Genomic DNA, 21761 nt, shown 5'->3' with positions numbered 1-21761 from the left:
GGGTATGAGGCACTGCTTGCCCTGCTTGTCACCCCAAAGCCAGGGCTAGGAGGGTGCCCGGGTGCGTGACATGGCAGGGTGCCCCGGGGCAGGGTGGGGGGGACATGGGCAGGGCAGGAAGGGGGTGACATCTTCAGGGCAGGATCTGACCCAGCCGGTAGCGGGGGATTCTTGACGTGAGATTCTTACCAGGGTGCTGGTTCCTACAGGATGAGTGGGATATGTGGGGAACAGCCGCAGAAGGGTCATGGCAGTGGGGCAGGGGCAGCGCCCATCCCAAGGGCCCCCCATACCCCAGGCAAGGGTAGCCACCCTGGAGTGCCAGGGGGAAAGGGACCTCCCTGGGCATGGTCCTGGGAGCAGGATGAGGAGTGTCAGTGGGAACCTCATGGGTCAGGGTGGTCCTGGGAGCAGGATGATGCGTGTCTATTGGTTGCGAAACACTTGGGAAGTAGGATGAGGGCTGTCTATGGGACCCCCTGGGTTAGGGTGGTCATGGGAACAGGTCTGTGGGGTTCCAGCGGATCAGGGTGGTCCTGGGAGTGGGGTGAGGTGTGCCTGTGGGGTCCCAGTGGGTCAAAGTTCATGGTGGTGGTTTGGTGGCCGTGGGAATTCTCCAGTGCCACTGTCCCATGGGGGAGGTCCCATCCCATCCTATCCTATCCCAGCCCTTGTCCCCACTGCCAGCCCCATGGAGGCGGGGCCCAATCCTGCCCACCCCTGGCCGTGGGGCCCAGCCACTGGCCCCACAGCATTTAGGGGCCCCCGAGCCTCAGCAGTGGCCACCTGGACTCGTGCTCCTGCAGCCCCTGCGCAGCTCCCAAGGTAGGCACTGCGGGGTCCCCAAAACCGGCATCCCCTGCGGGGCACCCCCTTAGCATCCCCCATGTAGGTGGGGGTTGTGAGGCATTGGGGGGGTTCCCTCGAGGAAGGGGGTGGGTGCCTTAGGCATGGAGAGGAATGGGAGGACAGATGTGGGGCTGCAGCTCTGTCCCCCAGATTTGGGGATGTCTTGTCCCTGAGGTCCCCATGGGTGACCCCACATCAGGTGAGAAGCCCGGGCAGGTCAGTGTCCAGAGGCTGGCAGTCATCCCGGGAATCTCAGGCATCTCCCGGGGCCTCAGGCAGCAGCACTGGGCTGAGTCACCTCGACAACCAGGACGGCCCCCGAGCACCAAACCGCCCTTCAAAGGTGCCGCAGGCAGGTGACTCCTCTTGGGATTGAGCCGGCAGCTCCTGCGCTTCAATCCCGGCATAAACCACCCCCGTCTCTCCCCAGCACCACCACACTCTCCATGGAGACCGGCAGCTCCTTCCAACAGCTTGGCATGCAGCAGCCCCTCGAGCCCCCTGGGCAGCAGCCCCTGGGCTATGGCAAGTGCAGCACCGCGGGCAGTGATCCCGGCAAAGACGTTGGGAAAGCTGCCGGGTGCAGTGGAGGTGGTGGGATCGGGAAGGGACCAGTGCCGTTGGTCTGCAGCACTGTATGGTGAGAACAAGGGGCTGGGGACAGGAGGGAGACAGGAGGGTGGGCTGGGGGGCTGTGGCAGTGCCAGTACAATGGGGACCCAGGTTGGTGCTTGGGAACAAGTCTGGGATCTGTGGGCCACCACATTCCAGCATGGCCCAAGGGAGAAGGTGGGATCTGCCAGGAACAGTGCCATGTTGGGCTGCTCCCGGCAGCAAGGGAAAAACACAAGTGTGTGGACTCCCTGCCCTGTCCCCAGGGAATCTGGGGCTCCAGTTCGATGCTGGGATGGGACGACATGGATCTGGGGTGACATGATGCTCTGAAGAGCTGGGATAGGGCGGGGGTCCCTCTGACACCTCCATCCCTGCAGCGGGAACCCCTATGCTGGGCTGGTGAGCCACCTGCGGGCATCCTGGCTCTCTGGAAAGACACGGCCCCTGGAATACCGCACGGCCCAGCTGGAGGCCCTGGGACGCTTCCTGGATGATAAGAAGGAGGAGATCCTGGAGGCCACCGCTGCGGACATGGGCAAGGTGAGAGGGGGCTGGGATTCAGGGGCCACTGTCATCATGTCTTTGGGGTCCTTCATGCCCCTTTGTCTGGCTGTTGCATCCTCGTGGGGGTCAAGGCATGGGGTATCTCCTCTCCAGGGTCCTGTGTCCCTCTAGGTGTGCTTTAGGGCTGGTGTGGCGCATCCATAGGTGCTGGGTCCCCTCAGATCCAGGGACAGCGGAGGGACTGTGCTGCTTATCCCATCCCTAGTGCCCTGAAATTGGGCAAAGGCCACCTTGGCTGACGTGAAGTGGGAACGTTTCACCCTCTGTGTCCCCCCACACATCCAGCCCCGGGGGTCCATGTGAGCTCCACAGAGGGTGATATCCTGGGGTGCTCCCAGCACACCCGGTATTACTGGCATTGTGCAAGGTGCTGGCGCTGCACATTCCCAGAGCCTTACAGGGACTGGTTTCACTGGCACAGTAGCATGGGCAGGGACCTGGATGTGGCCCAGGGTATTGTGGAATGCCAGGAGGTCCTGGATGATCCACTGACGAAGCGGAAGCATCCCCACCATGGATAATTTTAGTGGTCTCAGCTCATCTCTCTGGAAGTGTTCAAGGCCAGGTTGGACAGGGCTTGGAGCAACCTGGTCTAGTGGAAGGAGGCCCTGCCTGTGGCAGGGAGTGGCACTGGATGGGCTTTAAGGTCCTTTCCAACCCAAACCATTCCAGGGTTCCATGATAGGATCCTCACCTCTTTGTCCGGCATCAGTGCAGCAGCCTGTGCCCTGAGCCACATCCTTCCATGTCCTGCCGTCTTCCAAGGCTCCTAATTGCCTTGTTTATTGGGGGCGAGTCCTTCTCTTTCAGCCAGGCCTTGATAGGCATCAGTGCTCAGAGTGTGTCCATCACCTCTCCTAATTATGCCTAATTAGATCTGGTTGTCCAGTAATGAGCTTGTTATGCAGCCAGGCCCTCATAGTTGGATGGACACTTCACCTGCCCTTACGTACCTGAGGTGCTGCCTCACCTCCAGCGACACCGGTTTCTCTCTGGTGCCGATGATCAGCAGCACTTGGGTGACATCAGACTTAATGTCCCATCTCACAACCTTCATATCTCATCAAAACCCTTAATGACCCATCATTTTCCTCTTAGTGGTGATGCAACTGTCATCCCAGATCAAGAGCAGCCCCGTTGCTTCACCAGATTATCGCACGTGCCTGCTGAGCTCTCACGTCCGGGAGGGTCCTCACACCTCCTGGCAACGGTGTTCTGGGGTGGTGGAAGATCGTGGGAGTCAACAACCAACCTTCCCAACCCCAAAGTAGTGTGGGGATGGGAGGAAGGCTCCAGTCCAGGGATGTTTTGGAGTTGGAGGAGTCCAAAATACGGTGTCACAGCACAGGAGCTTTGCTCCTTCGGCTCTCCACAGTCATGAAGGGGCTCCACTGAGCCTGCTGGGTTATCCCTGGTGCCTTCACAGTTCTCCTGCAAGTGTGATCTTGATCTGTGCTCCATGCCTATGGAGAGGACCCACTTCTCCATCTTGAGGGGTTTAATTAAGCTGTGGTTCTTTGTATTTCCCTTTAATCAAGGTCTTAAGTTCAGCTTTTGTCCACGGGCACAGGGAGGGAGCTCCAGGCTCTGCTTCCAGCTTGAGTATCCAAGTGCTTGGGGTGCAAGAGCACTGTCCCATCCCAGGGCAGCAATGTGGAGCTGCCTCTGGCACGAGGACCAGCTCTTCTGGAGCTCCAATGATATTGCTCTGTGTCCTCTTGGCTCGGGGCTCTGTTGCTGGTTCACAGTGCTGAGCTCAGGAATTTGTTAAATATCATGAAAATGTTCAATTTTAGTGGTTTTTTTTTTCCTCTGGTCAAATACCTATTTTCATAAAATTTCTGGGACACTGATATTCCCTGGGAGTTACAGGGGGTGATGGCGACTTCTGCTTAAGAGCTTCTCCTGCTCTTCATGCTTGGAAGAGGGGGGGAGGCGCCTCCTGGGGTGACAGGGTTGGTGTTGGGGTGATGAGGTAAGTGTTGGGGTGGCTGGGTCGATGGCGGGATCTGTGTTGAAGTGACGGAGTCCTTGTTGGGGTCGGTGTTGAGGTGACGGGGTTGGTGTTGGGGTGACCTTTTGTGATGTCTGTCCCCAGCCGTCCTTTGAGGCTTACTTCACCGAGATCCTCCTCTGCAAGAATGAGCTCAACGTCACCCTCAACAACCTGTGCCACTGGATGAAGGACGAGCACGTGGACAAGAATCTGGTAAGAGGGAAGCTCTAGGAAAAGGGAAGGCAGGGAAAGGGGTTGCTGGTGGGGAGGGCAGCGCTGAGGTCGTGGACGTTCTCGCAGGTGACGCAGCTGGACTCCGCCTTCATCCGCAAGGATCCGTACGGGGTGGTGCTCATCATAGCGCCCTGGAACTACCCCATCCACCTTTTCCTGGTGCCCCTCATCGGGGCCATTGCTGCCGGTGAGTCCCACCTTACAGTCCCCTGGCCCAGAGGATCCTGGCAGTGCCGGGGTCTCGTCCCCAGAAGGGCTGGCTGTCACCGTGTCACTCTGCTGATGTCCTGTCTATCTCCCTCCAGGGAACTGTGTCATTGTGAAACCCTCAGAGATATCCAAGAACACCGAGAGACTCGTTGCTGAAACGCTGAGCTGTTACCTGGACAATGTGAGAAGATCTTCTTGTCCTTGTCCCTGTTCCCAGGCCGTGGTGTTCTCAACCCTGCCTTGCAACCCCAACCCTACATATCTTCCATGTGCTGAACCTCCTTTCTCTATGCCCAGCCGGTGTCCCAGCATCCCAGGATGCTGTTGGTGGGGACAGATGGTGACAGGAGGTATCCTATTCCCTTGCAGGACTGCTTTGCTGTGGTGACTGGAGGTGTGCAGGAGACCACAAGGCTGCTGGAGAACAAGTTCGACTACATCTTCTTCACTGGTACGTCCCGTGGGACAGAGCAGAGCTGTGCCTGGCTTTGGTGTGAGGGGGAAGAGGGATTCCCTCTGGACATGCCTGCTAAAAGGCAGGGATTGGCTTGGGGTTGTGGTGCCAGGATGTGTTGGAGGATCTGGGACGTGCATCTGAGGTCTGGTGGGACTCAGTGTGTGTGCTGTGGGCCCAGGGTGCCGCATGGCAGAGGTGTGCGATGGCTGGTGGGTTTGTCCCCATCCCCCCCGTTTTCCGTGCCCACAGGCAGCCCCCGGGTGGGGCGGATCGTGATGACGGCCGCTGCCAAGCACCTGACGCCGGTGACGCTGGAGCTGGGGGGCAAGAACCCCTGCTACGTGTCCGACACCTGCGACGTGCCCAACGTGGCTCGGCGCGTGGTCTGGGGCCGCTTCTTCAACGCGGGGCAGACCTGCATCGCACCTGACTACCTGCTCTGCAGCCTGGAGATGCAGGAGAAGCTCATGCCCGCCCTGCGCGAGGCCATCGTGGAGTTTTTTGGCCCCAACCCCCAAGAATCCCCGGATTTTGGGCGCATCGTGGGGGACAAGCAGTTCCAGCGGGTGCGGAAGCTGCTGTGCAGCGGGCGTGTGGCCATCGGGGGACAGACGGACGAGGCTGAGCGCTACATCGGTGAGGGCTTGGGCCTCACGCACATCTTTGTCTGTGCGTGGAGCAGATGTGGCGTGTGGAGAGGGCCTCACATCCGAAGGGGGGGGCTGTAGAGGGAAATGAGGTTCCGGGAAGGTTTCCATAGGAATTGGGTGCTTAGAGATGGGCCTTGTCAGGAGGTCCAAGGTGTCATCTCCGACCTCTGTGCCCAGCTGGTGCCGTCGGGTTTCTTCTCCACAGCTCCCACAATCCTGGCGGATGTGCAGCCCTCAGACCCTGCCATGCAGGAGGAGATCTTCGGGCCCATCCTGCCCATCGTCGTCGTGGCCAACATGGATGAAGCCATTGACTTCATCAACGCGCGGCCGCGGCCCTTGGCCGTCTACGCCTTCTCCTGTGACAGCAAGGTGAGTCTGTGGAGCAGAGCAAGTGGGGAGGAAAATCAGGCACCACCCCGACAGCCACCCGGATGCGCTCTGGAGGGAACACTCTGGGAACATCCAATGGATGAATTGGGTGATGTTTGCCAAGTGCAAGACCCTCATCTGCTTTCTCTGCTCCCTCCCAGGTGGTGAACCAGGTCCTGGAGCGGACGAGCAGCGGCGGCTTCTGCGGCAATGACACCCTGATGCACGTGACGCTGACCTCGCTGCCCTTTGGAGGGATTGGTATGTCCAGAGCCCCCAGGCCTGACCAACTTCATTCTGCCTCTTAGGAATAGTAGGAACCGATAAATACATGGAGAACCTCTTATGGAACCTTGGAGATTCTCCTCAGAAAAGAGGAAGTTTTTGTTCTCTGGGTTGGTGCAATTTGTTTTCTCAAGTGAAAAGCGAGGTCGCTCAGCCCTGGGCCTTTGCTGCAGCATGGTCCAGGGATGCAGGAATACAGGAGTGTTGTTCCCCAGAATAATTCCCAATCTCTTCATCTCTCCCCAAAATATTTCTGGGATAAATCCCTCCCTTTGGTGGTGCCCCTTCTCAGCATCTCTGTCAGAGCTGGTGGCTGAGTCAGACATAATGAAACACCTTGACAATCAATTCCTCACCTGCCTGTGGCTCAGCAAACAATTTTTGGTACTTCCCATTCCGTAACTTATCTTAATTGGGAATGATTCAGACCAACCACCTCCAATTATCAGCTAAAGCCACTTTAGAGCAGGTGAATGGGCTGAAGTCATTGGGGTGAGACGGGAAGTCACCGGACTCAACCTCCAGTTAAACCAGCCACAGGAATTGGGAGAACTGGTGTTGCCAATGTGGCTTCAGGTTTTAAGAGCTCCAGGAAGAAGATGGAACAGCTCCAACCATGGGGAGATACAGAGGAGCATCATGGAGGGAAATCAAGGCTTGTAGACCCAACAAAGCTTGTGTAGATAAATGGAGGTGGGTAAAAATGAGATGCTGAGGCCTCCAAGCTGCTGAGCTGCAGCAGGATTGATTGGACTGCATATCCATAGACCTGGAAGAGGCACTGGGAAGGATGGAATTCTTCCACCATGTCTGTGTTGCTCAGCAGAGAAAAGCCTGTGAGGTTTTTTTTCCCTCGTGTTGATGCTCAGGGTGGGTGTCATCAGGACCAGAGTCCCATCCTGAGCATGGACCTGTCTGCTGTGTGTTCCAGGGAACAGTGGCCTGGGAAAATACCACGGGAAGTTCACCTTCGACACCTTCTCCCACCACCGGGGCTGCATGCACCGGAACATGGGGCTGGAGGCCCTCAATGCCCCGCGCTACCCGCCCTACACCCAGCAGAAACTGGGGCTCGTCACGGCCACCTTCGAGGTCAAGCGCAAGGGCACCTGCACTCTGCTCTGAGGGTCCCACGTCCTGCTCCGAGGGTCTCCATGCACAGAGTCGGTGTGGAGAACCAGGACTGTCCCCGGATCCTCACCGTGTCCTTTGCCTCGCTGGAGCACGTTGGACAGCCGGGATGGATGCCCTGTCCTGCACGCTTGTGGCCTCTGCTCTGGACCATTTTCTAGGACACAGCTGAAATGGCCCAGAAACTCTTTTTCCTCTTCCTGGTGGAGAAATGGTCCCATCAGCTCCATCTCCCATCACATGGACCTTTCCTTGGGGATGATCCTCCTTCTCCTCACTGTTGCTCTTTCCTCCATGTAACTCTGCCTATAGTAAAGACTTTGCATTGAGCTGTCTCCTGCCTCTCTTTGTGCCTCCATCCTCCGGTTTGGGGGGCACTGGGAGGTGCCCTGGGCTGGATTTGGCTGGAATGGAGCCAGGAGTGATATGCAGGCAGCCAAGGGGCAGGGCAGGAAGCTGGCAACCGCCCTTCTCTGGACACCCCTGGGGAAGGAGGAAGCTGCAGTTGGCAGCGCCGGTGCAACCACCCTTGTTTTGCTCCTGTGGGACCATGGAGACCGACAGTGTCTTCCCACAGCCTGCCGGGAGTGGGGCTGGGAGAGCCCCTGAGGGTGATGGTGGGAAGGGGAGCGTGGATGGTGATGCCATGAGGTAAGAGTGTGGTGGGATAGAGGGGCAGCAGGAGGGGTCCTGGTGCTCTGCCCTCTCCCTGGAGCAGCAGTTGGATAACAGGATAGGGTGATGCGGAACTTGGAGGAGCTGGGATGGGGCTGGGGTCCCTCTGACACCCCTGTCCCCACAGCGGGAACCCCTACGCAGGGCTGGTGGGCCACCTGCGGGCATCCTGGCTCTCCAGGAAGACACGGCCCATGGAATACCGCGTGGCCCAGCTGCAAGCCTTGGGACGCTTCCTGGATGAGAAGAAGCAGGCGATCCTGGAGGCCACCGCTGCGGACATGGGCAAGGTGAGAGGGGCCGGGAACTGGGGGGAGCTGGTGGCTGGAGGAGCCGAAGGGCTCCCCTACCCCGGCTGAGGGCGCTGTGTCCTCCTCCCTCGGAGTGCTCCACCCCCGCATGGACTCCGACCCGGGCTCGCAGTCTCTGGAGCAGGGAGAGTGAGGTGAAGCATGTCCCAGCCCCCCTCCAGAGCTTGTCCCTGCCCTGACCTGGGCACAGGGGGCTGTGGGAAGCCTCCCGGCATCGATAGCCATTCCCGCACCTACCAGCCTCTGTTTCCCTCTTTCCTGGGCAGTTTCACCCCTGCTCCCTGCCCGAGCTTCCCACTGAATTGTCACTCCCTTCCCTCCCTGAGGGCTTTCCCAGGCTGCGGCATTCCGAGCCTGGACTCTGTGGCTCTGCAGCTGGAGCCTCACCACCACGCAGGGCTCATTGTCTGCTGCTCTCCAACCTTTGGACACCCTCCCTCCCCATCCTTCCTGCTGTCTGGATCAATGGGATCTGCGTCAGTTTTCCTATTTTTTTTAAGCAGTCAGTGCTTAAAAACCTCATGCCACAGACACAGGGGGGCACTCAGCATCCTTGAGGGGGTGCCCATTCACCATGGGATGTGGAGGCTCCAGGGCTTCAGTCCCCAGATCCTGGGGAAAAGAATGTGGAGTGTGAGGATATGAGCTGCCTTGTGCTGCAGGACACGCTGAGGTGACATGTCAGGTCCTCGGTGTCCCCAGCCGCCCTTTGAAGTTGAATTATCCGAGACGCTCCTGTGCAAGAATGAGCTCCACGAGACCCTGAACAACCTGTCCCACTGGATGAAGGACAAGCAGGTGGACAGGCCTCTGGTGAGAGGGAAGTGGAGGGAGAGGACGGGAGGCAGAACCGGGTGGGGTGGTGGTGCAGGATGGGACCTGTTGTGGTGGGTGTCCTGCAGGCGACCCGGTTGGATTCGGCCTTCATCCGCAAGGATCCGTACGGGGTGGTGCTCATCATAGCGCCCTGGAACTACCCCATCTACCTCATCCTGGGGCCCCTCATTGGGGCCATCGCTGCTGGTGAGCCCCACCTTAAAGTCCCCTGGCCGGGAGGATCCAGGCACCTCATCCCCAGAAGGGCTGGCTGTTATCATGTCACTGCTCCAACATCCTCTTGATCTCCCCCAGGGAACTGTGTCATCATCAAACCCTCAGAAGTATCCAAGAACACCGAGAGACTCGTGGCAGAAGCGCTGCCCTGCTACCTGGACAAGGTGAGACGCTCTCCCCATCCCTGTCTCTTGGCTGGGGTGTTCCTACCCCTGCACACTCGGAGCTGTGCCCTGTGCCCACCCATACACTATCCCTCGTGCCATGAGCTGCCCAGCCTCCTTCCTCCATGCCCAGCCAGTGTCCCAGCATCCCAGGATGCTGTTGGAGAGAACAGATGGTGACAAGAGGGGACCTGTTCTCCTACAGGACTGCTTTGCTGTGGTGACTGGGGGTGTGCAGGAGACCACAAGGCTGCTGGAGAACAAGTTCGACTACATCTTCTACACAGGTAATCCCGTGGGACAGAGCAGAGCTGTGCCTGGCTTTGGTGTGAGGGGGAAGAGGCAGATCCCTCCACAGGCAGGGATTGGCTTGGGGTTATGGTGCCAGGATGTGTTGGAGGATCTGGGACGTGCATCTGAGGTCCGGTGGGACTCAGTGTGTGTGCTGTGGGCCCAGGGTGCCGCATGGCAGAGGTGTGCGATGGCTGGTGGGTTTGTCCCCATCCCCCCCGTTTTCTGTGCCCACAGGCAGCCCCCCGGTGGGGCGGATCGTGATGACGGCCGCTGCCAAGCACCTGACGCCGGTGACGCTGGAGCTGGGGGGCAAGAACCCCTGCTACGTGTCCGACACCTGCGACGTGCCCAACGTGGCTCGGCGCGTGGTCTGGGGCCGCTTCTTCAACGCGGGGCAGACCTGCATCGCGCCTGACTACCTGCTCTGCAGCCTGGAGATGCAGGAGAAGCTGCTCCCTGCTCTGCGTGAGGCCATCACGGAGTTTTATGGCCCCAACCCCAAAGAATCCCCGGATTTTGGGCGCATCGTGGGGGACAAGCAGTTCCAGCGGGTGCGGAAGCTGCTGTGCAGTGGGCGTGTGGCCATCGGGGGACAGACGGACGAGGCCGAGCGCTACATTGGTGAGGGCTTGGGCCTCACGCACATCTTTGTCTGTGCATGGAGCAGATGTGGCGTGTGGAGAAGGTTTCCACAGGATTTGGTGTTTGGCGGGGTGTCCTTTCATAGAGGAGCTGGGTCTTGGCAGGAGGTCCAAGGTGTCATCTCCGACCTCTGTGCCCAGCTGGTGCCGTCGGGTTTCTTCTCCACAGCTCCCACGATCCTGGTGGACGTGCAGCCCTCGGATCCCGTCATGCAGGAGGAGATCTTCGGGCCCATCCTGCCCATCGTCATTGTGGCCAACATGGATGAAGCCATTGACTTCATCAACAGCCGTGAGCGGCCCTTGGCCATCTACGCCTTCTCCTCCAGTGACAAGGTAGAGTGACACCAGGACTGCACCCGCCCTGTGCTCCTTGGCAGGCGTATCCAGCCATGTCTGAGCTCCAGATATTTTCCTTAGAGCACACAGCCCTGGTTAGGGGGGATGGATTGCAGCTGGAGGTGCGAGAGTGAGGTTGGAGACCCACTTCCCGCCTTCTCTGCTCCCTCCCAGGTGGTGAACCAGGTCCTGGAGCGGACGAGCAGCGGCGGCTTCTGCGGCAACGACACCCTGATGCACGTGACGCTGACCTCGTTGCCCTTTGGAGGGATTGGTATGTCCAGAGACCCCAGTCCTGGCCAACAGAAGCCAGGTGTGATCCCACCCATGGTCAGGAAGGGTCTCAAGAGGAACTCTCTGCTCCAGAGGGCTCAGTGGTCCATAGGGAAATTCTCTTCCAGAAGCCATTTGCTTCACCTTGAGCTCTTTGGCTTTGCTGGACACACGTGGAGCACCCTGAGGTTCCTTCTCTCTGTGTTTCCTATCCCAACCTCTCTGTTCCCTGTGTCTGTGGAAATGTCTTGCTTAAAACATTGGGAACTGGGGCTTGGAGCAACACGGTGTAGTGGAAGTTGTCCCTGCCCATGGCAGAGGGGTTGGAACTGGACAATCTTTAAGGTCCCTTCCAATCCCAACTCGGGATGATTCATGAAATTTTATCATATCCCTTATCAACACAGGAGATTTCCTTATTTTTTGCCAGCCTGCCTGCCTTCCCTCTGCTTGCTCCTGGCTGGCCACCTTCCACCTCTCGACATTGTTCCCTGGAGATGGGTCCCACCTTGCCAAAGCCACCTTGACCATTGTTCCTCTCCACTCCCAGTGTCTTTGCAGCATGGGCTGGATCCAGGGCTTGATCCAGCATAGATGGGATGTGTTTTGGAGGGTATTCCTGCGGTAGGGAAGCTCATCTGGTGGGAGCATCTTGCTGCTGCCACCAGTTCATCAATGATGCCCTTCCAGTTGCTAAATGTGTTACCTGAAAGGGTGAAATCCTCTGATGAGAGGGTTTTTGGGAATCTTTCCACCTCCCAGCCTGATCTTCCCACTCCAGACATCCATTTGGGTGTGCACTGGGTTACCTTGATGGTCCCGTTTTGGTCACATGCCTGGGAAGTTCATCCACGGCTTGGAAAGCAGCTGGATGAAGTTGGGGTGCCATTTTTATGGAGCTGGGAGCTTAACTGTGGAGTTCTTTGACCCACACAATGGCCAGATCCAGCCACCCCCCAGGGTCCTGTGCTGTGTATTCCAGGGAACAGCGGCATGGGAATGTACCATGGGAAGTTCACCTTCGACACCTTCTCCCACTGCCGTGGCTGCCTGAAGCGTGGGATGGGCCGGGAGCCCCTCAATGCCCCGCGCTACCCCCCCTACAGCCAGAAGAAATTTGGGATCATCCAGGCCGCTTCCAAGGTGACACGTAAGGATGACTGTACCCTGCTCTGAGGGTCCCTGTGTCCCGTTCCAAGGATCCCCCTCCAACCCTGGCTGTGGTGTCCAGGTGCAATGAAAGGTGTTTCCTCACATCCTGTGTGCTTCCCTTTCATCTCCCTGCACCCCTGCTCACCTCAGAAGTCCCCTGTCCCCCACATCTCCCTCCATCCCAGTCCCACGTCCCCTTTTTTGGCTCTCTGAGGCTCCATCACCGCTGGCCCCACCACAGCACAGGGGGTCACCCCTGTGTCCCCCTCACTGAGGACTCTGCTCTGAGGAGGTCCACAGCAACACTCTCATCCCAAATCCTTATGCTGGGATGATCTCAGTCGTTACCAATGACCCCAGTTTCTCCTGCTCTATGATCCCAGCACCATGATGCTACAGTTTGGGGGGCTGGTTGTGCTCGGAAAAGGGATTCCCACCCCTGCCGGGCTGTGGAGTGCCGTGGCTGAATCCCAGAGGGATCTTCCTGGGTAGGACGGGGAGAGAGAATCTGAGAAGGACGTTGAGATAAAGACAGTTTAATAAGAAAACACAAGGAAAGGGGGACGGTACCCAGTACCGGCGTACCGCTGCCCCCCTCCCGGGGCTGTACCGGGGGTCATGGCTCGGGGCCAACGTTGAAGGTCCCCCCCCGGGCTGATCCCCTGCCCCGCTCTCCATGTCCTTGGAGCCCTGGTCCCCGCCCTGAGCTCCCCCGGGGCTGTGCCCGGCTCTGCAGTGGGTCAAAGCGGGCTGGGCCGCTCCAGGTTCGAGACCTTCCGACACCCGCGGCCCGTGCTGCTGTGGGAACTGGCCAGGAGGCCCTGGAAGCCCGGGAAGTGCCAGAAGCCCGGGAAGTGCCGGGGCCCGGGAGCCGCTGTAACCACGCTCGACTCCACCGCCATCGACATGCGCTTCCACTTCCGCCGGTCGCTCGGACACGCCCCTCCTCCGTCCCAGCCAATCGCCGCGCGCGCGGGCACCGCTCCATCCAATGAGTGACGCCCGGCCGCCTTCCCCTCCCCGCCAGAGGGCTCCGACCAATGGGAAGCGCATCCATGGCCGCGCGCCCCGCCCACCCGGCGCCACCGGGCGCGCATGCGCAGTGCCTGCGGGGGCGACCAGGGGTCAGGGCGCCGGAGGGTCCTTGGGGCAGGTGAGGGGACAACGGGGGGGGCCCGGAGGGGTCCAGGGGCTGTGCCGGGCTGGGGGGTCCCGCTTGGGGCAGAGGGGGCGGCTCGTCCCGCGCCCCCGAGGACAAGCGCAGAGGGTGAGCGGCGATTTTGGGGGTGACAGGAGCGGTTTATCCCGCCGGCGAGGGTCAGTGGCTGCTGGAGAGTGGGGAGGGGGCTTGGGGCTGAGTTTTTGGGGCATGGGGGTAGGGGAGGCTACCTGAGTCCTTTGGGGGGATCCTTTGGGAAAGGGACAGGACTCCTGAGTCATTTGGGGGGACACTTGGGGTCCCTGGGGAGTGTTGGGACACCAGGGTCCCTGGCGGGAGGAAGTGCTCCTGATGTCCGAGTCTCTTTGGGTGGACGGGTGGGGGTCAGGGTCCCAGGCCCCCCGTGGGAGGTTGGGGGGCCTCCCTTGTTTGCAGCCCCTGAGGTTCCCTCTGCACCCCAGGACCAGCCATGGCGGCGCTGCGACTGCTGTACCGGGCTTCCCGCGCAGGTGAGGCCTGAACACCAGGCACCCCTGAACTCCCCTAAGCCCCATCTCGACCCCCCCCAACCCCCCCCGCCCCCCCCCCAGGCCCCCCGGTCCCGCTGCGCCTGCTCAGCACCAGCACCCCCAGGGACTGCTACAGTGAGTAGGGTTATGCTGCCTCTGTGTCCCCTCTGTGTCCCCTCCCTGCGGTGGGCACAACTTCTGCCCCCAGGGCACGCGGGGCAGGCACAGCTCCCTTTTCCTGCAGAGTACGTCAACGTCCAGGAGCCGGCCATGGACATGCGCTCCATCACCGACCGCGCCGCGCAGACCCTGCTCTGGACCGAGCTCATCCGAGGTGAGGCCCGCTCACCCTGCCCATCTGCAGGGTGCCATCCCCCCATAACCCTGCTCTGTCCCTGCCAGGCCTGGCCATGACCATGAGCTACCTGTTCCGGGAGCCGGCCACCATCAACTACCCGTTCGAGAAGGGCCCGCTGAGCCCGCGGTTCCGCGGGGAGCACGCGCTGCGCCGCTACCCGTCCGGGGAGGAGCGCTGCATTGCCTGCAAACTCTGCGAGGCTGTGTGCCCGGCACAGGTGAGCTTTCCTCCCCCTGCTCCCGCCGCCCGGGGGCTCCGGGGCTGACGCTGTCCCCGTGCCAGGCCATCACCATCGAGGCCGAACCCCGCGCCGATGGCAGCCGCCGCACCACCCGCTACGACATCGACATGACCAAGTGCATCTACTGCGGGTTCTGCCAGGAGGCCTGTCCCGTGGATGCCATCGTGGAGGTGAGCGGGGCTTGGGGGTGCTACAGACCCCCTCTTCCCCACCGTGCTGACCCCAAGGGTGACACCCCCCTCTCCTCCCACCCTGGCAGGGTCCCAACTTCGAGTTTTCGACGGAGACGCACGAGGAGCTGCTCTACAACAAGGAGAAGCTGCTCAACAACGGCGACAAGTGGGAGGCCGAGATCGCTGCCAACATCCAGGCTGATTACCTGTACCGGTGACGGCCCCCCTGGCACCCACCCACCATCAAATAAAGGGTCTGGGGGTTCACCCACCACCGGGGGCACTGGCCCCTTCCCAACCTGCAGCTCCGTGTCTTTTCCTTCCAGTGCTGGGTTTTGACCCCCTGAGCCCCAGGGGGATCCCCGGGTGTGTGGTTGTGTTTTGAGGAGGAGGATGAGGGTCCTGGGGGTGACACCAACCTTGGGGTGAGGGAGTGGGTTGCACAGAAAGATGTGGGATGGGATGAGGGGTGGGCAGGGATGGAGCGGCAGTGCTGGGGGGGGAATTAGGGAAGAGCTGGGAGATTCATTTCCAGCTTCCAGGGGCAGCCAGGTACGGGGGGCGTGGTGGTACTGTTGTGGGGGTCCTAGTGGTGCTAGTGTGAGGGTCTGGGTGGTCTCAGCAGGGGGATCCTGGTGGTACTGGTGTGGGGGTCCTGGTCATCCTGGCACGAGGGTCCCAGTGATCCCATCATGGGGGTCTCAGTGTGATCCCAGCACAGGGATCCCAGCGGTACCAGTGTGGGGGTCCAACCTTCCTGACAGGAGTGGTCCTGGTGGTTATGGTATGAAGGTCCCAGTAATACCAGTGTGAGGGTCCTGGTGGTACTGGTGTGGGAGTCCTGGGGGTCTCGGTGATCCCAGCTGGGGAATCCTGATGGTGTTGGTATGGAGATCCCAGTGGTACCAGTGTGGGGGTCCTGGTGGTTTCGATATGGAGGTCCCAGTGATACCAGTGTGGGGGTGCCTGGTGATCCTGGTATGGAGTCCTGGTGGCACTGCCGGAGTGTCCTAGTGATACTGGTGGGCGGTTTCTCGGCTCTGGGGCGCGGGGGAGCTGTTTCCCATTGCCATCCTTCTCGGGGGATGTTGCAAGGGGTCCTGTCTCCGAGGAGCCCCTTCCCACCGCGGTGTGGGATGCGGGATGTTCCGGGACGGGGGTTCCCGTGGGGCGGCGGGGCCGGGCCGGTCGGTCCCTCCCCGGGGCCGGGCTCTTCCTGGGGAAGAGGAAGTGCGGATCCCCGCCCCGCTCCGCCGCAGGGTGGGCAGCAGGGGCGGGTGGGCCCGGAGCGGAGCCGGGGCGGTCCCGGGGCGAGGGGTTCGCTGGCCCTGACTCAGAGGCAGCTGAGCGGGGCGGAGACTGTGGGGAAATAGGAGGTCTGGAAAGTATTTTGCCAGCCCGGTGCTGGGAAGAGCCGCGTGTGACCGGAGCGGGTCGGTTTCCCACGGCCACAGCAAGGCGACACCGCGGTGCCGCCGCCGCCGCCTCCGGGACCCCCGGGGTGACGCCTGGGGTGACCCCCCCCCTGCCCTGGTGTTCTCTTTTCCAACCCTCACCCCTCTGTGTCTCAGTCCCCCATTCCCATCCCATCCCGTTCCCTGCTGTACCGTTCTATCCCATCCCCAGGCGGGTGCCCTGACGCCTCCGCACCCCGAGCCGGATTGGGGGTCTCTGGGGGTCTGGGGGGGGCCATGGGGTCCCTGTTCCGCAGCGAGGAGGTTTGCCTGGCCCAGCTCTTCCTCCAGTCCGCCTCTGCCTACAGCTGCATCAGCGAGCTGGGAGAGCGCGGGCTGCTGGAGTTCAGGGATGTAAGTAAGGGCTGGGGGGGGGGGGGGGGGGGGGGGGGTTTTGGGGGGTCCGGGGGGTGGGTCTGGTTGGGTCTGGGTGTCCTAGGTTTGGGATGGGTGTTTTGGGGTGCTCTGGGGACAGGGAGTTGGTCTGGGTGGGTTAGGGTGCAGGCTGTTTGGGATACTTATTGGGTGCAGGAGAGTTGGTTTAGGGTGCTCTGGGAGCAGGGAAGTTGATCAGGGTGGGTTAAGGTGCCGGGAATTTGGGATGGTGTTTTGAGGTGCCTGTGCTGCCTGTCACCCCGGGATGCTGGACTCCCCATCCCGTGGGGCCATGCCCTGATTCTCCCCCCCCACAGCTGAATCCCAAAGTGAGCCCCTTCCAGCGGCGCTTCGTGGGCGAGGTGCGGCGCTGTGAGGACATGGAGAAAACCTTCAGTGAGTGCCGCGGGGGGCGCGGGGCTGACTGGGGGCCTTCTTAGGGGGATCCCCCCCCCCTTAGCCCTCCACTCTGACTGTGTTCTCCCCCCCTTCCCCAGCCTTCCTGCAGCAGGAGCTGCGGGGCGCGGGGCGGGTGCTGGGGCCGTGCCCCGAGAGCCCGCGGGCGCCGCTGGCGCGGGAAGCGCTGCGGGTGCAGGAGCAGTCGGAGCAGCTGGCGCAGGAGCTGCGGGAGGTCACCCGGAATCGCTCGTCCCTGCGCGGGCGCCTGCGGGACCTGCGGCAGTACCTGCACGTGCTGCGGGAGGGACAGCGCTTCACCAGCCTGCCGGTGGGTCGGGGGGGCCCCGCCGGCCGCGGGGGGCTGCTTGGTGCCTCAGCTTCCCCCCTCCCACACTCACCCCTCTGCTCCGCATCGCCACAGGCCCCCCTGGGCTCTCCGCCACGGCCACGGGCGCTCTCGGACCGAGAGCCCATCCTCGACCCCTCCCTGCACCAGCACCTCGAGCGCAAGATCAAGTGAGAGGGGCCGGGGTGGGGGATGGAGAGGGGCTGTGGGGCAGCGATGTGGCCACGGGGTAACTGGGAAGCTGTGGGATAAGGGGTGGAGATGGCCTGCGGGACAGTGGCATGGCTGGGGGGCAGCTTGCCCATCCCAACACCCCTGTGGTGTCTCTGCAGCTTCGTGGCCGGTGTCATCCACCCCTGGCGAGTGACCGCCTTCGAGCGGCTGCTGTGGCGTGCCTGCCGCGGGTACCTGGTGGCCTCCTTCGTGGAGATGCCCGAGCCCATGGAGGACCCGGCCACGGTGAGGGGGCACGGGGGGGGGGCTGTTAGGGTTAGGGGGCTGGAACACCAGGGTGACACGGGCTGTGCTGTTCCCAGGGCGAGAGCGTCACCTGGGTCATCTTCCTCATCTCCTACTGGGGCGAGCAGATCGGGCAGAAAATCCGCAAGATCTCGGACTGGTGAGGGGCCGTGTCTGTCCACACGGAGGTTTATTTAGTAACACCCACTCTGGATCCTCCTGCAGGGCTGGGCTGGGAAGCCCTGGCACACCCTAACAGGGTGGTCTCCATCTGTCCCAGCTTTCACTGCCAGGTGTATCCATACCCAGAGAGCGAGGCCAGCCGGGAGGACACCATCACCGGGCTGCACAGCCAGATCCAGGATCTCAGCGTGGTGAGCTGGGGGCCATGGGGGGACCTAGGAGCCGTGCCGGGACCCACATCCCTAACCCAGGTGCCCGCAGGTGCTGGAGGAGACGGAGCAGTACCTGGCACAGGTTCTGGACAAGGTGGCGCTGGCGCTGCCCGCCTGGCGTGTGCAGGTGCAGAAGATGAAGGCCATCTACCTCATCCTCAACCAGTGCAGCTTCGACGTCACCGAGAAGTGCCTCATCGCCGAGGTCTGGTGCCCCGTGCGGGACCTCACCCAAGTGCAGGATGCCCTGCGCCAGGGATCGGTGAGCGGCTCGGTGTCCCCACGTCCCCGACCTGGGCATGCTCAGTGTCCCTGTGTCCTTATACTGGGATTGCTCAGTGTCCTCATGCCAGAGCTGCTTGGTGTCCCCGTGTCCCCATGCCAGCAGCTGCTCTGTGTTCCTGCATCCTCATGCCAGGGGATGCTTGGTGCCCTTATGCCCTCATGCCAGAAGTTATTCGATATTCCCCTGTCCTTGTGCCTGGGTTTCTTGGTGCCTCCACGTCCTCATGCCAGCAGTTGGTTGGCGTCCTCGTGTCCTTGTGCCAGGGGTTGCTCAGTGTCCCCAGGTCCTCATGCCAGACGTTACTCAGTGTCCTTATGTCTTTATGTCCCCTCATTACTGTGGAGCATGTGCCAGGAAGGGGGGTGCCAGGATCAGGCTCTGGGTGCCGGGCAGGGGGCTGCTGTGGGGTGGTGCCATGCAGGGGGGTGCCAGGATCAGGCTCCGGGTGCCGTCCCCGCAGTACCAGAGTGGCTCCAGCGTGGAGTGCTTCGTGCAGCGCGTCCCCACCTCGGAGAGCCCCCCCCACCCTCATCCGCACCAACAAGTTCACCGCCGGCTTCCAGAGCATCGTGGATGCCTACGGGGTGGCCAGTTACCAGGAGGTGAACCCTGGTAAGGCCCCCCCCGGACCCCCCGCCGCGGCCCGGGGCTGGGGAGGGCACCCCACGTGATGCAGTCCCTGTGTCCCACAGCGCCCTACGCCATCATCACCTTCCCCTTCATCTTTGCCATCATGTTTGGGGACGTGGGGCACGGGCTGCTCATGTTCCTCTTCGCCCTCTGGATGGTGCTGTACGAGGACAGCCCCCGCCTGCGGCAGGGCACCAACGAGGTGGGGGCGGGACGGAGGGGGGGGATGGGGTTGGAAATAAGGGCACCAACGAGCTGGGGGACGTGGGATGGAGTCGGAGATGTGGGATGGCCTTGGAAGCGTGGGATGGGGTTGAAGGTGTGGGGCAAGGTTGGGGGCATGGGATTGGGAGCATGGGATAGGGTTGGTGACACAGGGTGGGTCAGGGGTGGTGGTGTGGGAGGGGGAGGGCATGGGGCAGGGGAGGTAGTGAGGGACATGTGAGCCATATTTGCCCCCACCAGATCTGGCTGACGTTCTTCGAGGGGCGTTACCTCATTCTGCTCATGGGCGCCTTCTCCATCTACACCGGCTTCATCTACAACGAGTGCTTCAGCAAAGCCACCGTCATCTTCCCCTCTGCCTGGAGCGTGGCCACCATGGCCAACCACTCCTCCTGGAGGTGGGATCCCACCCCTGCACCCCCTGCCTGCGTCCCTGGGTCCCTGACGGTGCTGACACCCCTTGCTCTGCCCCCAGCTCTGCCTACCTCGCCACCCACGCCTCCCTCACATTGGACCCCAATGTCACCGGTGTCTTCCGAGGGCCATATCCATTTGGGATCGACCCAGTGAGTGTCCCATAGGGGTGACAATGAAGTAGGACCCTCTTTGAGGTGGCGCAGAGTCTCACCCGCCTTGTCCACAACAGATCTGGAGCTTGGCCACCAACCATCTCAACTTCCTCAACTCCTTCAAGATGAAGATGTCAGTGGTGCTGGGCATCGTGCACATGGGCTTTGGCGTCGTGTTGGGGGTCTTCAACCACCTGTGAGTTCTCGGGCTGCTCCCACTGGCTCTTGTCATGCCAAGGGGACCAGGATTGGACTCACCTGGGTGGGAAGGGGTGGGTGACTTGGGTCCTGTACTCCTACACCTTAGTGGGTGCCGAGGACACGGGGGGGTAAGGAGGGACAGACTGAGCTTGTCTGATGTCCTCCCCCACCAGGCACTTCAAGCAGCGGCACCGGCTGGTCCTGGAGTTCCTCCCGGAGATGATTTTCCTCCTGGCTCTTTTTGGCTACCTAGTCTTCCTCATCTTCTACAAGTGGCTCAAGTACAGCGCTGCTGACTCCCAGGTGGCCCCCAGCATCCTCATCCACTTCATCGATATGTTCCTCTTCACCTCCAATGACGAGAACCGCCCGCTCTACCAGGGGCAGGTACCACCCCACCACCATGGGGACCACCCACCCCCTACCCAGGGTGGGAGGGCTGGGAGCCCTGGTGTCGTGAATGGGGCCGTTCTCAGCTCGGGTAGCCCATAGGGGACCCCAGAATGATGTCCCCGTGCCACAGGTGCCGGTGCAGATGGTGCTGGTGGTGCTGGCGCTGGCGTCGGTGCCCATCCTGCTCCTGGGGACGCCGCTGTATCTGTGGTGCCGCCAGCGCGCCCCGAGTAGGGTAAGGCTGGGGGGCTGTGGGTGGCTCAGCGGGGAGGTGCAGGGGGGGGCACATCTCACTGCCTGCCGATGCTGTCCCGGTGCAGCCGGTGGCTACGGGAGAGCAGGAGCCACTGCTGGATGGGCAGGAGGCCGGGAACTCTGTCAACGCCACCAAGGAGGACGTGGAGAGCGGGGGGCACAGCCCTGACGCCAAGGTGAGGGGCACCCAGGCGGGCTCAGGTGGTGGGAGTAGGGGCGTCTGTGCCCCCTGCTCATGTCCCATGTTCCCTCCATCCCTGCAGCACTTGGACTTCTCCGAAATCTTCATGCACCAGGCGATCCACACCATCGAGTACTGCCTGGGCTGCGTCTCCAACACCGCGTCCTACCTGCGGCTCTGGGCGCTCAGCCTGGCGCACGCCCGTGAGTGCCCTTGGCCCCCTCTGTCCCCCACCGGAGCTGGGCAGACCCTCACCCCCTCTGCCTGCCCCTGTCCCACCCATTCCCAGAGCTCTCGGAGGTCCTGTGGACCATGGTGATGCGGAATGGCTTCGTGGGGCTGAGCTACGTGGGCGGGGTGGTGCTGGTGCCCGTGTTCGCCGCCTTCGCTGTGCTGACCGTAGCCATCCTGCTGGTGATGGAGGGGCTCTCCGCCTTCCTCCACGCCCTGCGCCTGCACTGGTGAGCCCCCAAAAGCTGGTGGGGTCTGGAGGGTGGGAGGGCGATGGACCCCCACCAACCACCCCTGACCTCCCACCTCGCCTTGCCAGGGTGGAGTTCCAGAATAAGTTCTATGTGGGTGCTGGGTACAAGCTGTGCCCCTTCGCCTTCGCACCAGACACCTGGGACTAGCCATGCTGAGGGAATGTCGGGGGCTCAGAACATCGGCAGCACCCCAAATTCCCCCCTGCTGGACCCCCAGAGCCAAGGGGCAGGGGGGTCTGGCTCCAGCATCCCCCGTCCCCTCCTTGGCAGTGAATAAAGCTATCCCCATGGTTTCCCCCCAGCCCTGCGTTGCCATCCCTTGGGTAAGGGGTTGGGGGGGGGGATTTGGGGGTGCCCCCCATCACTGCTGCCCGTAGCCAAAGGTGGGGCCCGCGGTGGTGCC

General features: G+C 61.6%; 4 protein-coding genes across 5 annotated transcripts; all 4 read left to right on the top strand.

Annotated features, from left to right (window-relative positions):
- Positions 1–113: 113 nt before the first annotated feature.
- Positions 114–7698, top strand: LOC113973824 (aldehyde dehydrogenase family 3 member B1-like). The gene is made up of 11 exons (XM_027696388.1): positions 114–825; positions 1280–1489; positions 1842–2004; positions 4127–4237; positions 4325–4445; positions 4564–4649; positions 4838–4919; positions 5175–5561; positions 5781–5947; positions 6109–6208; positions 7164–7698. The coding sequence occupies exons 1-11, from the start codon at positions 470–472 to the stop codon at positions 7355–7357; spliced, it is 1977 nt and encodes a 658-aa protein (XP_027552189.1). The 5' UTR covers positions 114–469; the 3' UTR covers positions 7358–7698.
- A 157-nt stretch (positions 7699–7855) lies between these two features.
- Positions 7856–12351, top strand: LOC113973828 (aldehyde dehydrogenase family 3 member B1-like). Of its 2 annotated transcripts, XM_027696396.1 has the most exons (10): positions 7856–8014; positions 8166–8328; positions 9052–9162; positions 9252–9372; positions 9481–9566; positions 9772–9853; positions 10095–10481; positions 10671–10837; positions 11015–11114; positions 12096–12351. In XM_027696396.1, exons 1-10 carry the CDS (start codon positions 7914–7916, stop codon positions 12287–12289), a joined length of 1512 nt encoding a protein of 503 aa, XP_027552197.1. In that variant the 5' UTR covers positions 7856–7913; the 3' UTR covers positions 12290–12351. The 2 variants fall into 2 exon arrangements, with proteins under 2 accessions (XP_027552197.1, XP_027552198.1); XM_027696397.1 differs by lacking the exons at positions 7856–8014; positions 8166–8328 and adding an exon at positions 8444–8483.
- Positions 12352–13330: 979 nt separating this feature from the next.
- Positions 13331–15009, top strand: NDUFS8 (NADH:ubiquinone oxidoreductase core subunit S8). The gene is made up of 7 exons (XM_027696426.1): positions 13331–13418; positions 13886–13933; positions 14015–14068; positions 14178–14267; positions 14336–14508; positions 14574–14702; positions 14792–15009. Exons 1-7 carry the CDS (start codon positions 13361–13363, stop codon positions 14921–14923), a joined length of 684 nt encoding a protein of 227 aa, XP_027552227.1. The 5' UTR covers positions 13331–13360; the 3' UTR covers positions 14924–15009.
- Positions 15010–15950: 941 nt separating this feature from the next.
- On the top strand, positions 15951–21658 carry TCIRG1 (T cell immune regulator 1, ATPase H+ transporting V0 subunit a3). The gene is given in 20 exon segments (XM_027696369.1): positions 15951–16513; positions 16852–16930; positions 17032–17261; positions 17355–17449; positions 17612–17738; positions 17816–17898; positions 18019–18112; positions 18183–18395; positions 18880–18936; positions 18938–19031; positions 19112–19251; positions 19515–19672; positions 19750–19840; positions 19921–20039; positions 20218–20431; positions 20568–20672; positions 20758–20868; positions 20956–21076; positions 21163–21334; positions 21424–21658. Coding segments are annotated over 20 exon segments (2502 nt in total). The 5' UTR covers positions 15951–16396; the 3' UTR covers positions 21506–21658.
- The last annotated feature ends 103 nt before the right edge of the window (positions 21659–21761 follow it).

Source organism: Neopelma chrysocephalum, unplaced genomic scaffold (assembly GCF_003984885.1).
Source record: "Neopelma chrysocephalum unplaced genomic scaffold, ASM398488v2 Primary Assembly neopelma1_106b, whole genome shotgun sequence".
In the NCBI taxonomy this organism is placed as follows: Eukaryota; Metazoa; Chordata; class Aves; order Passeriformes; family Pipridae; genus Neopelma; species Neopelma chrysocephalum.
This window is presented reverse-complemented; position numbering and strand designations above follow the sequence as displayed.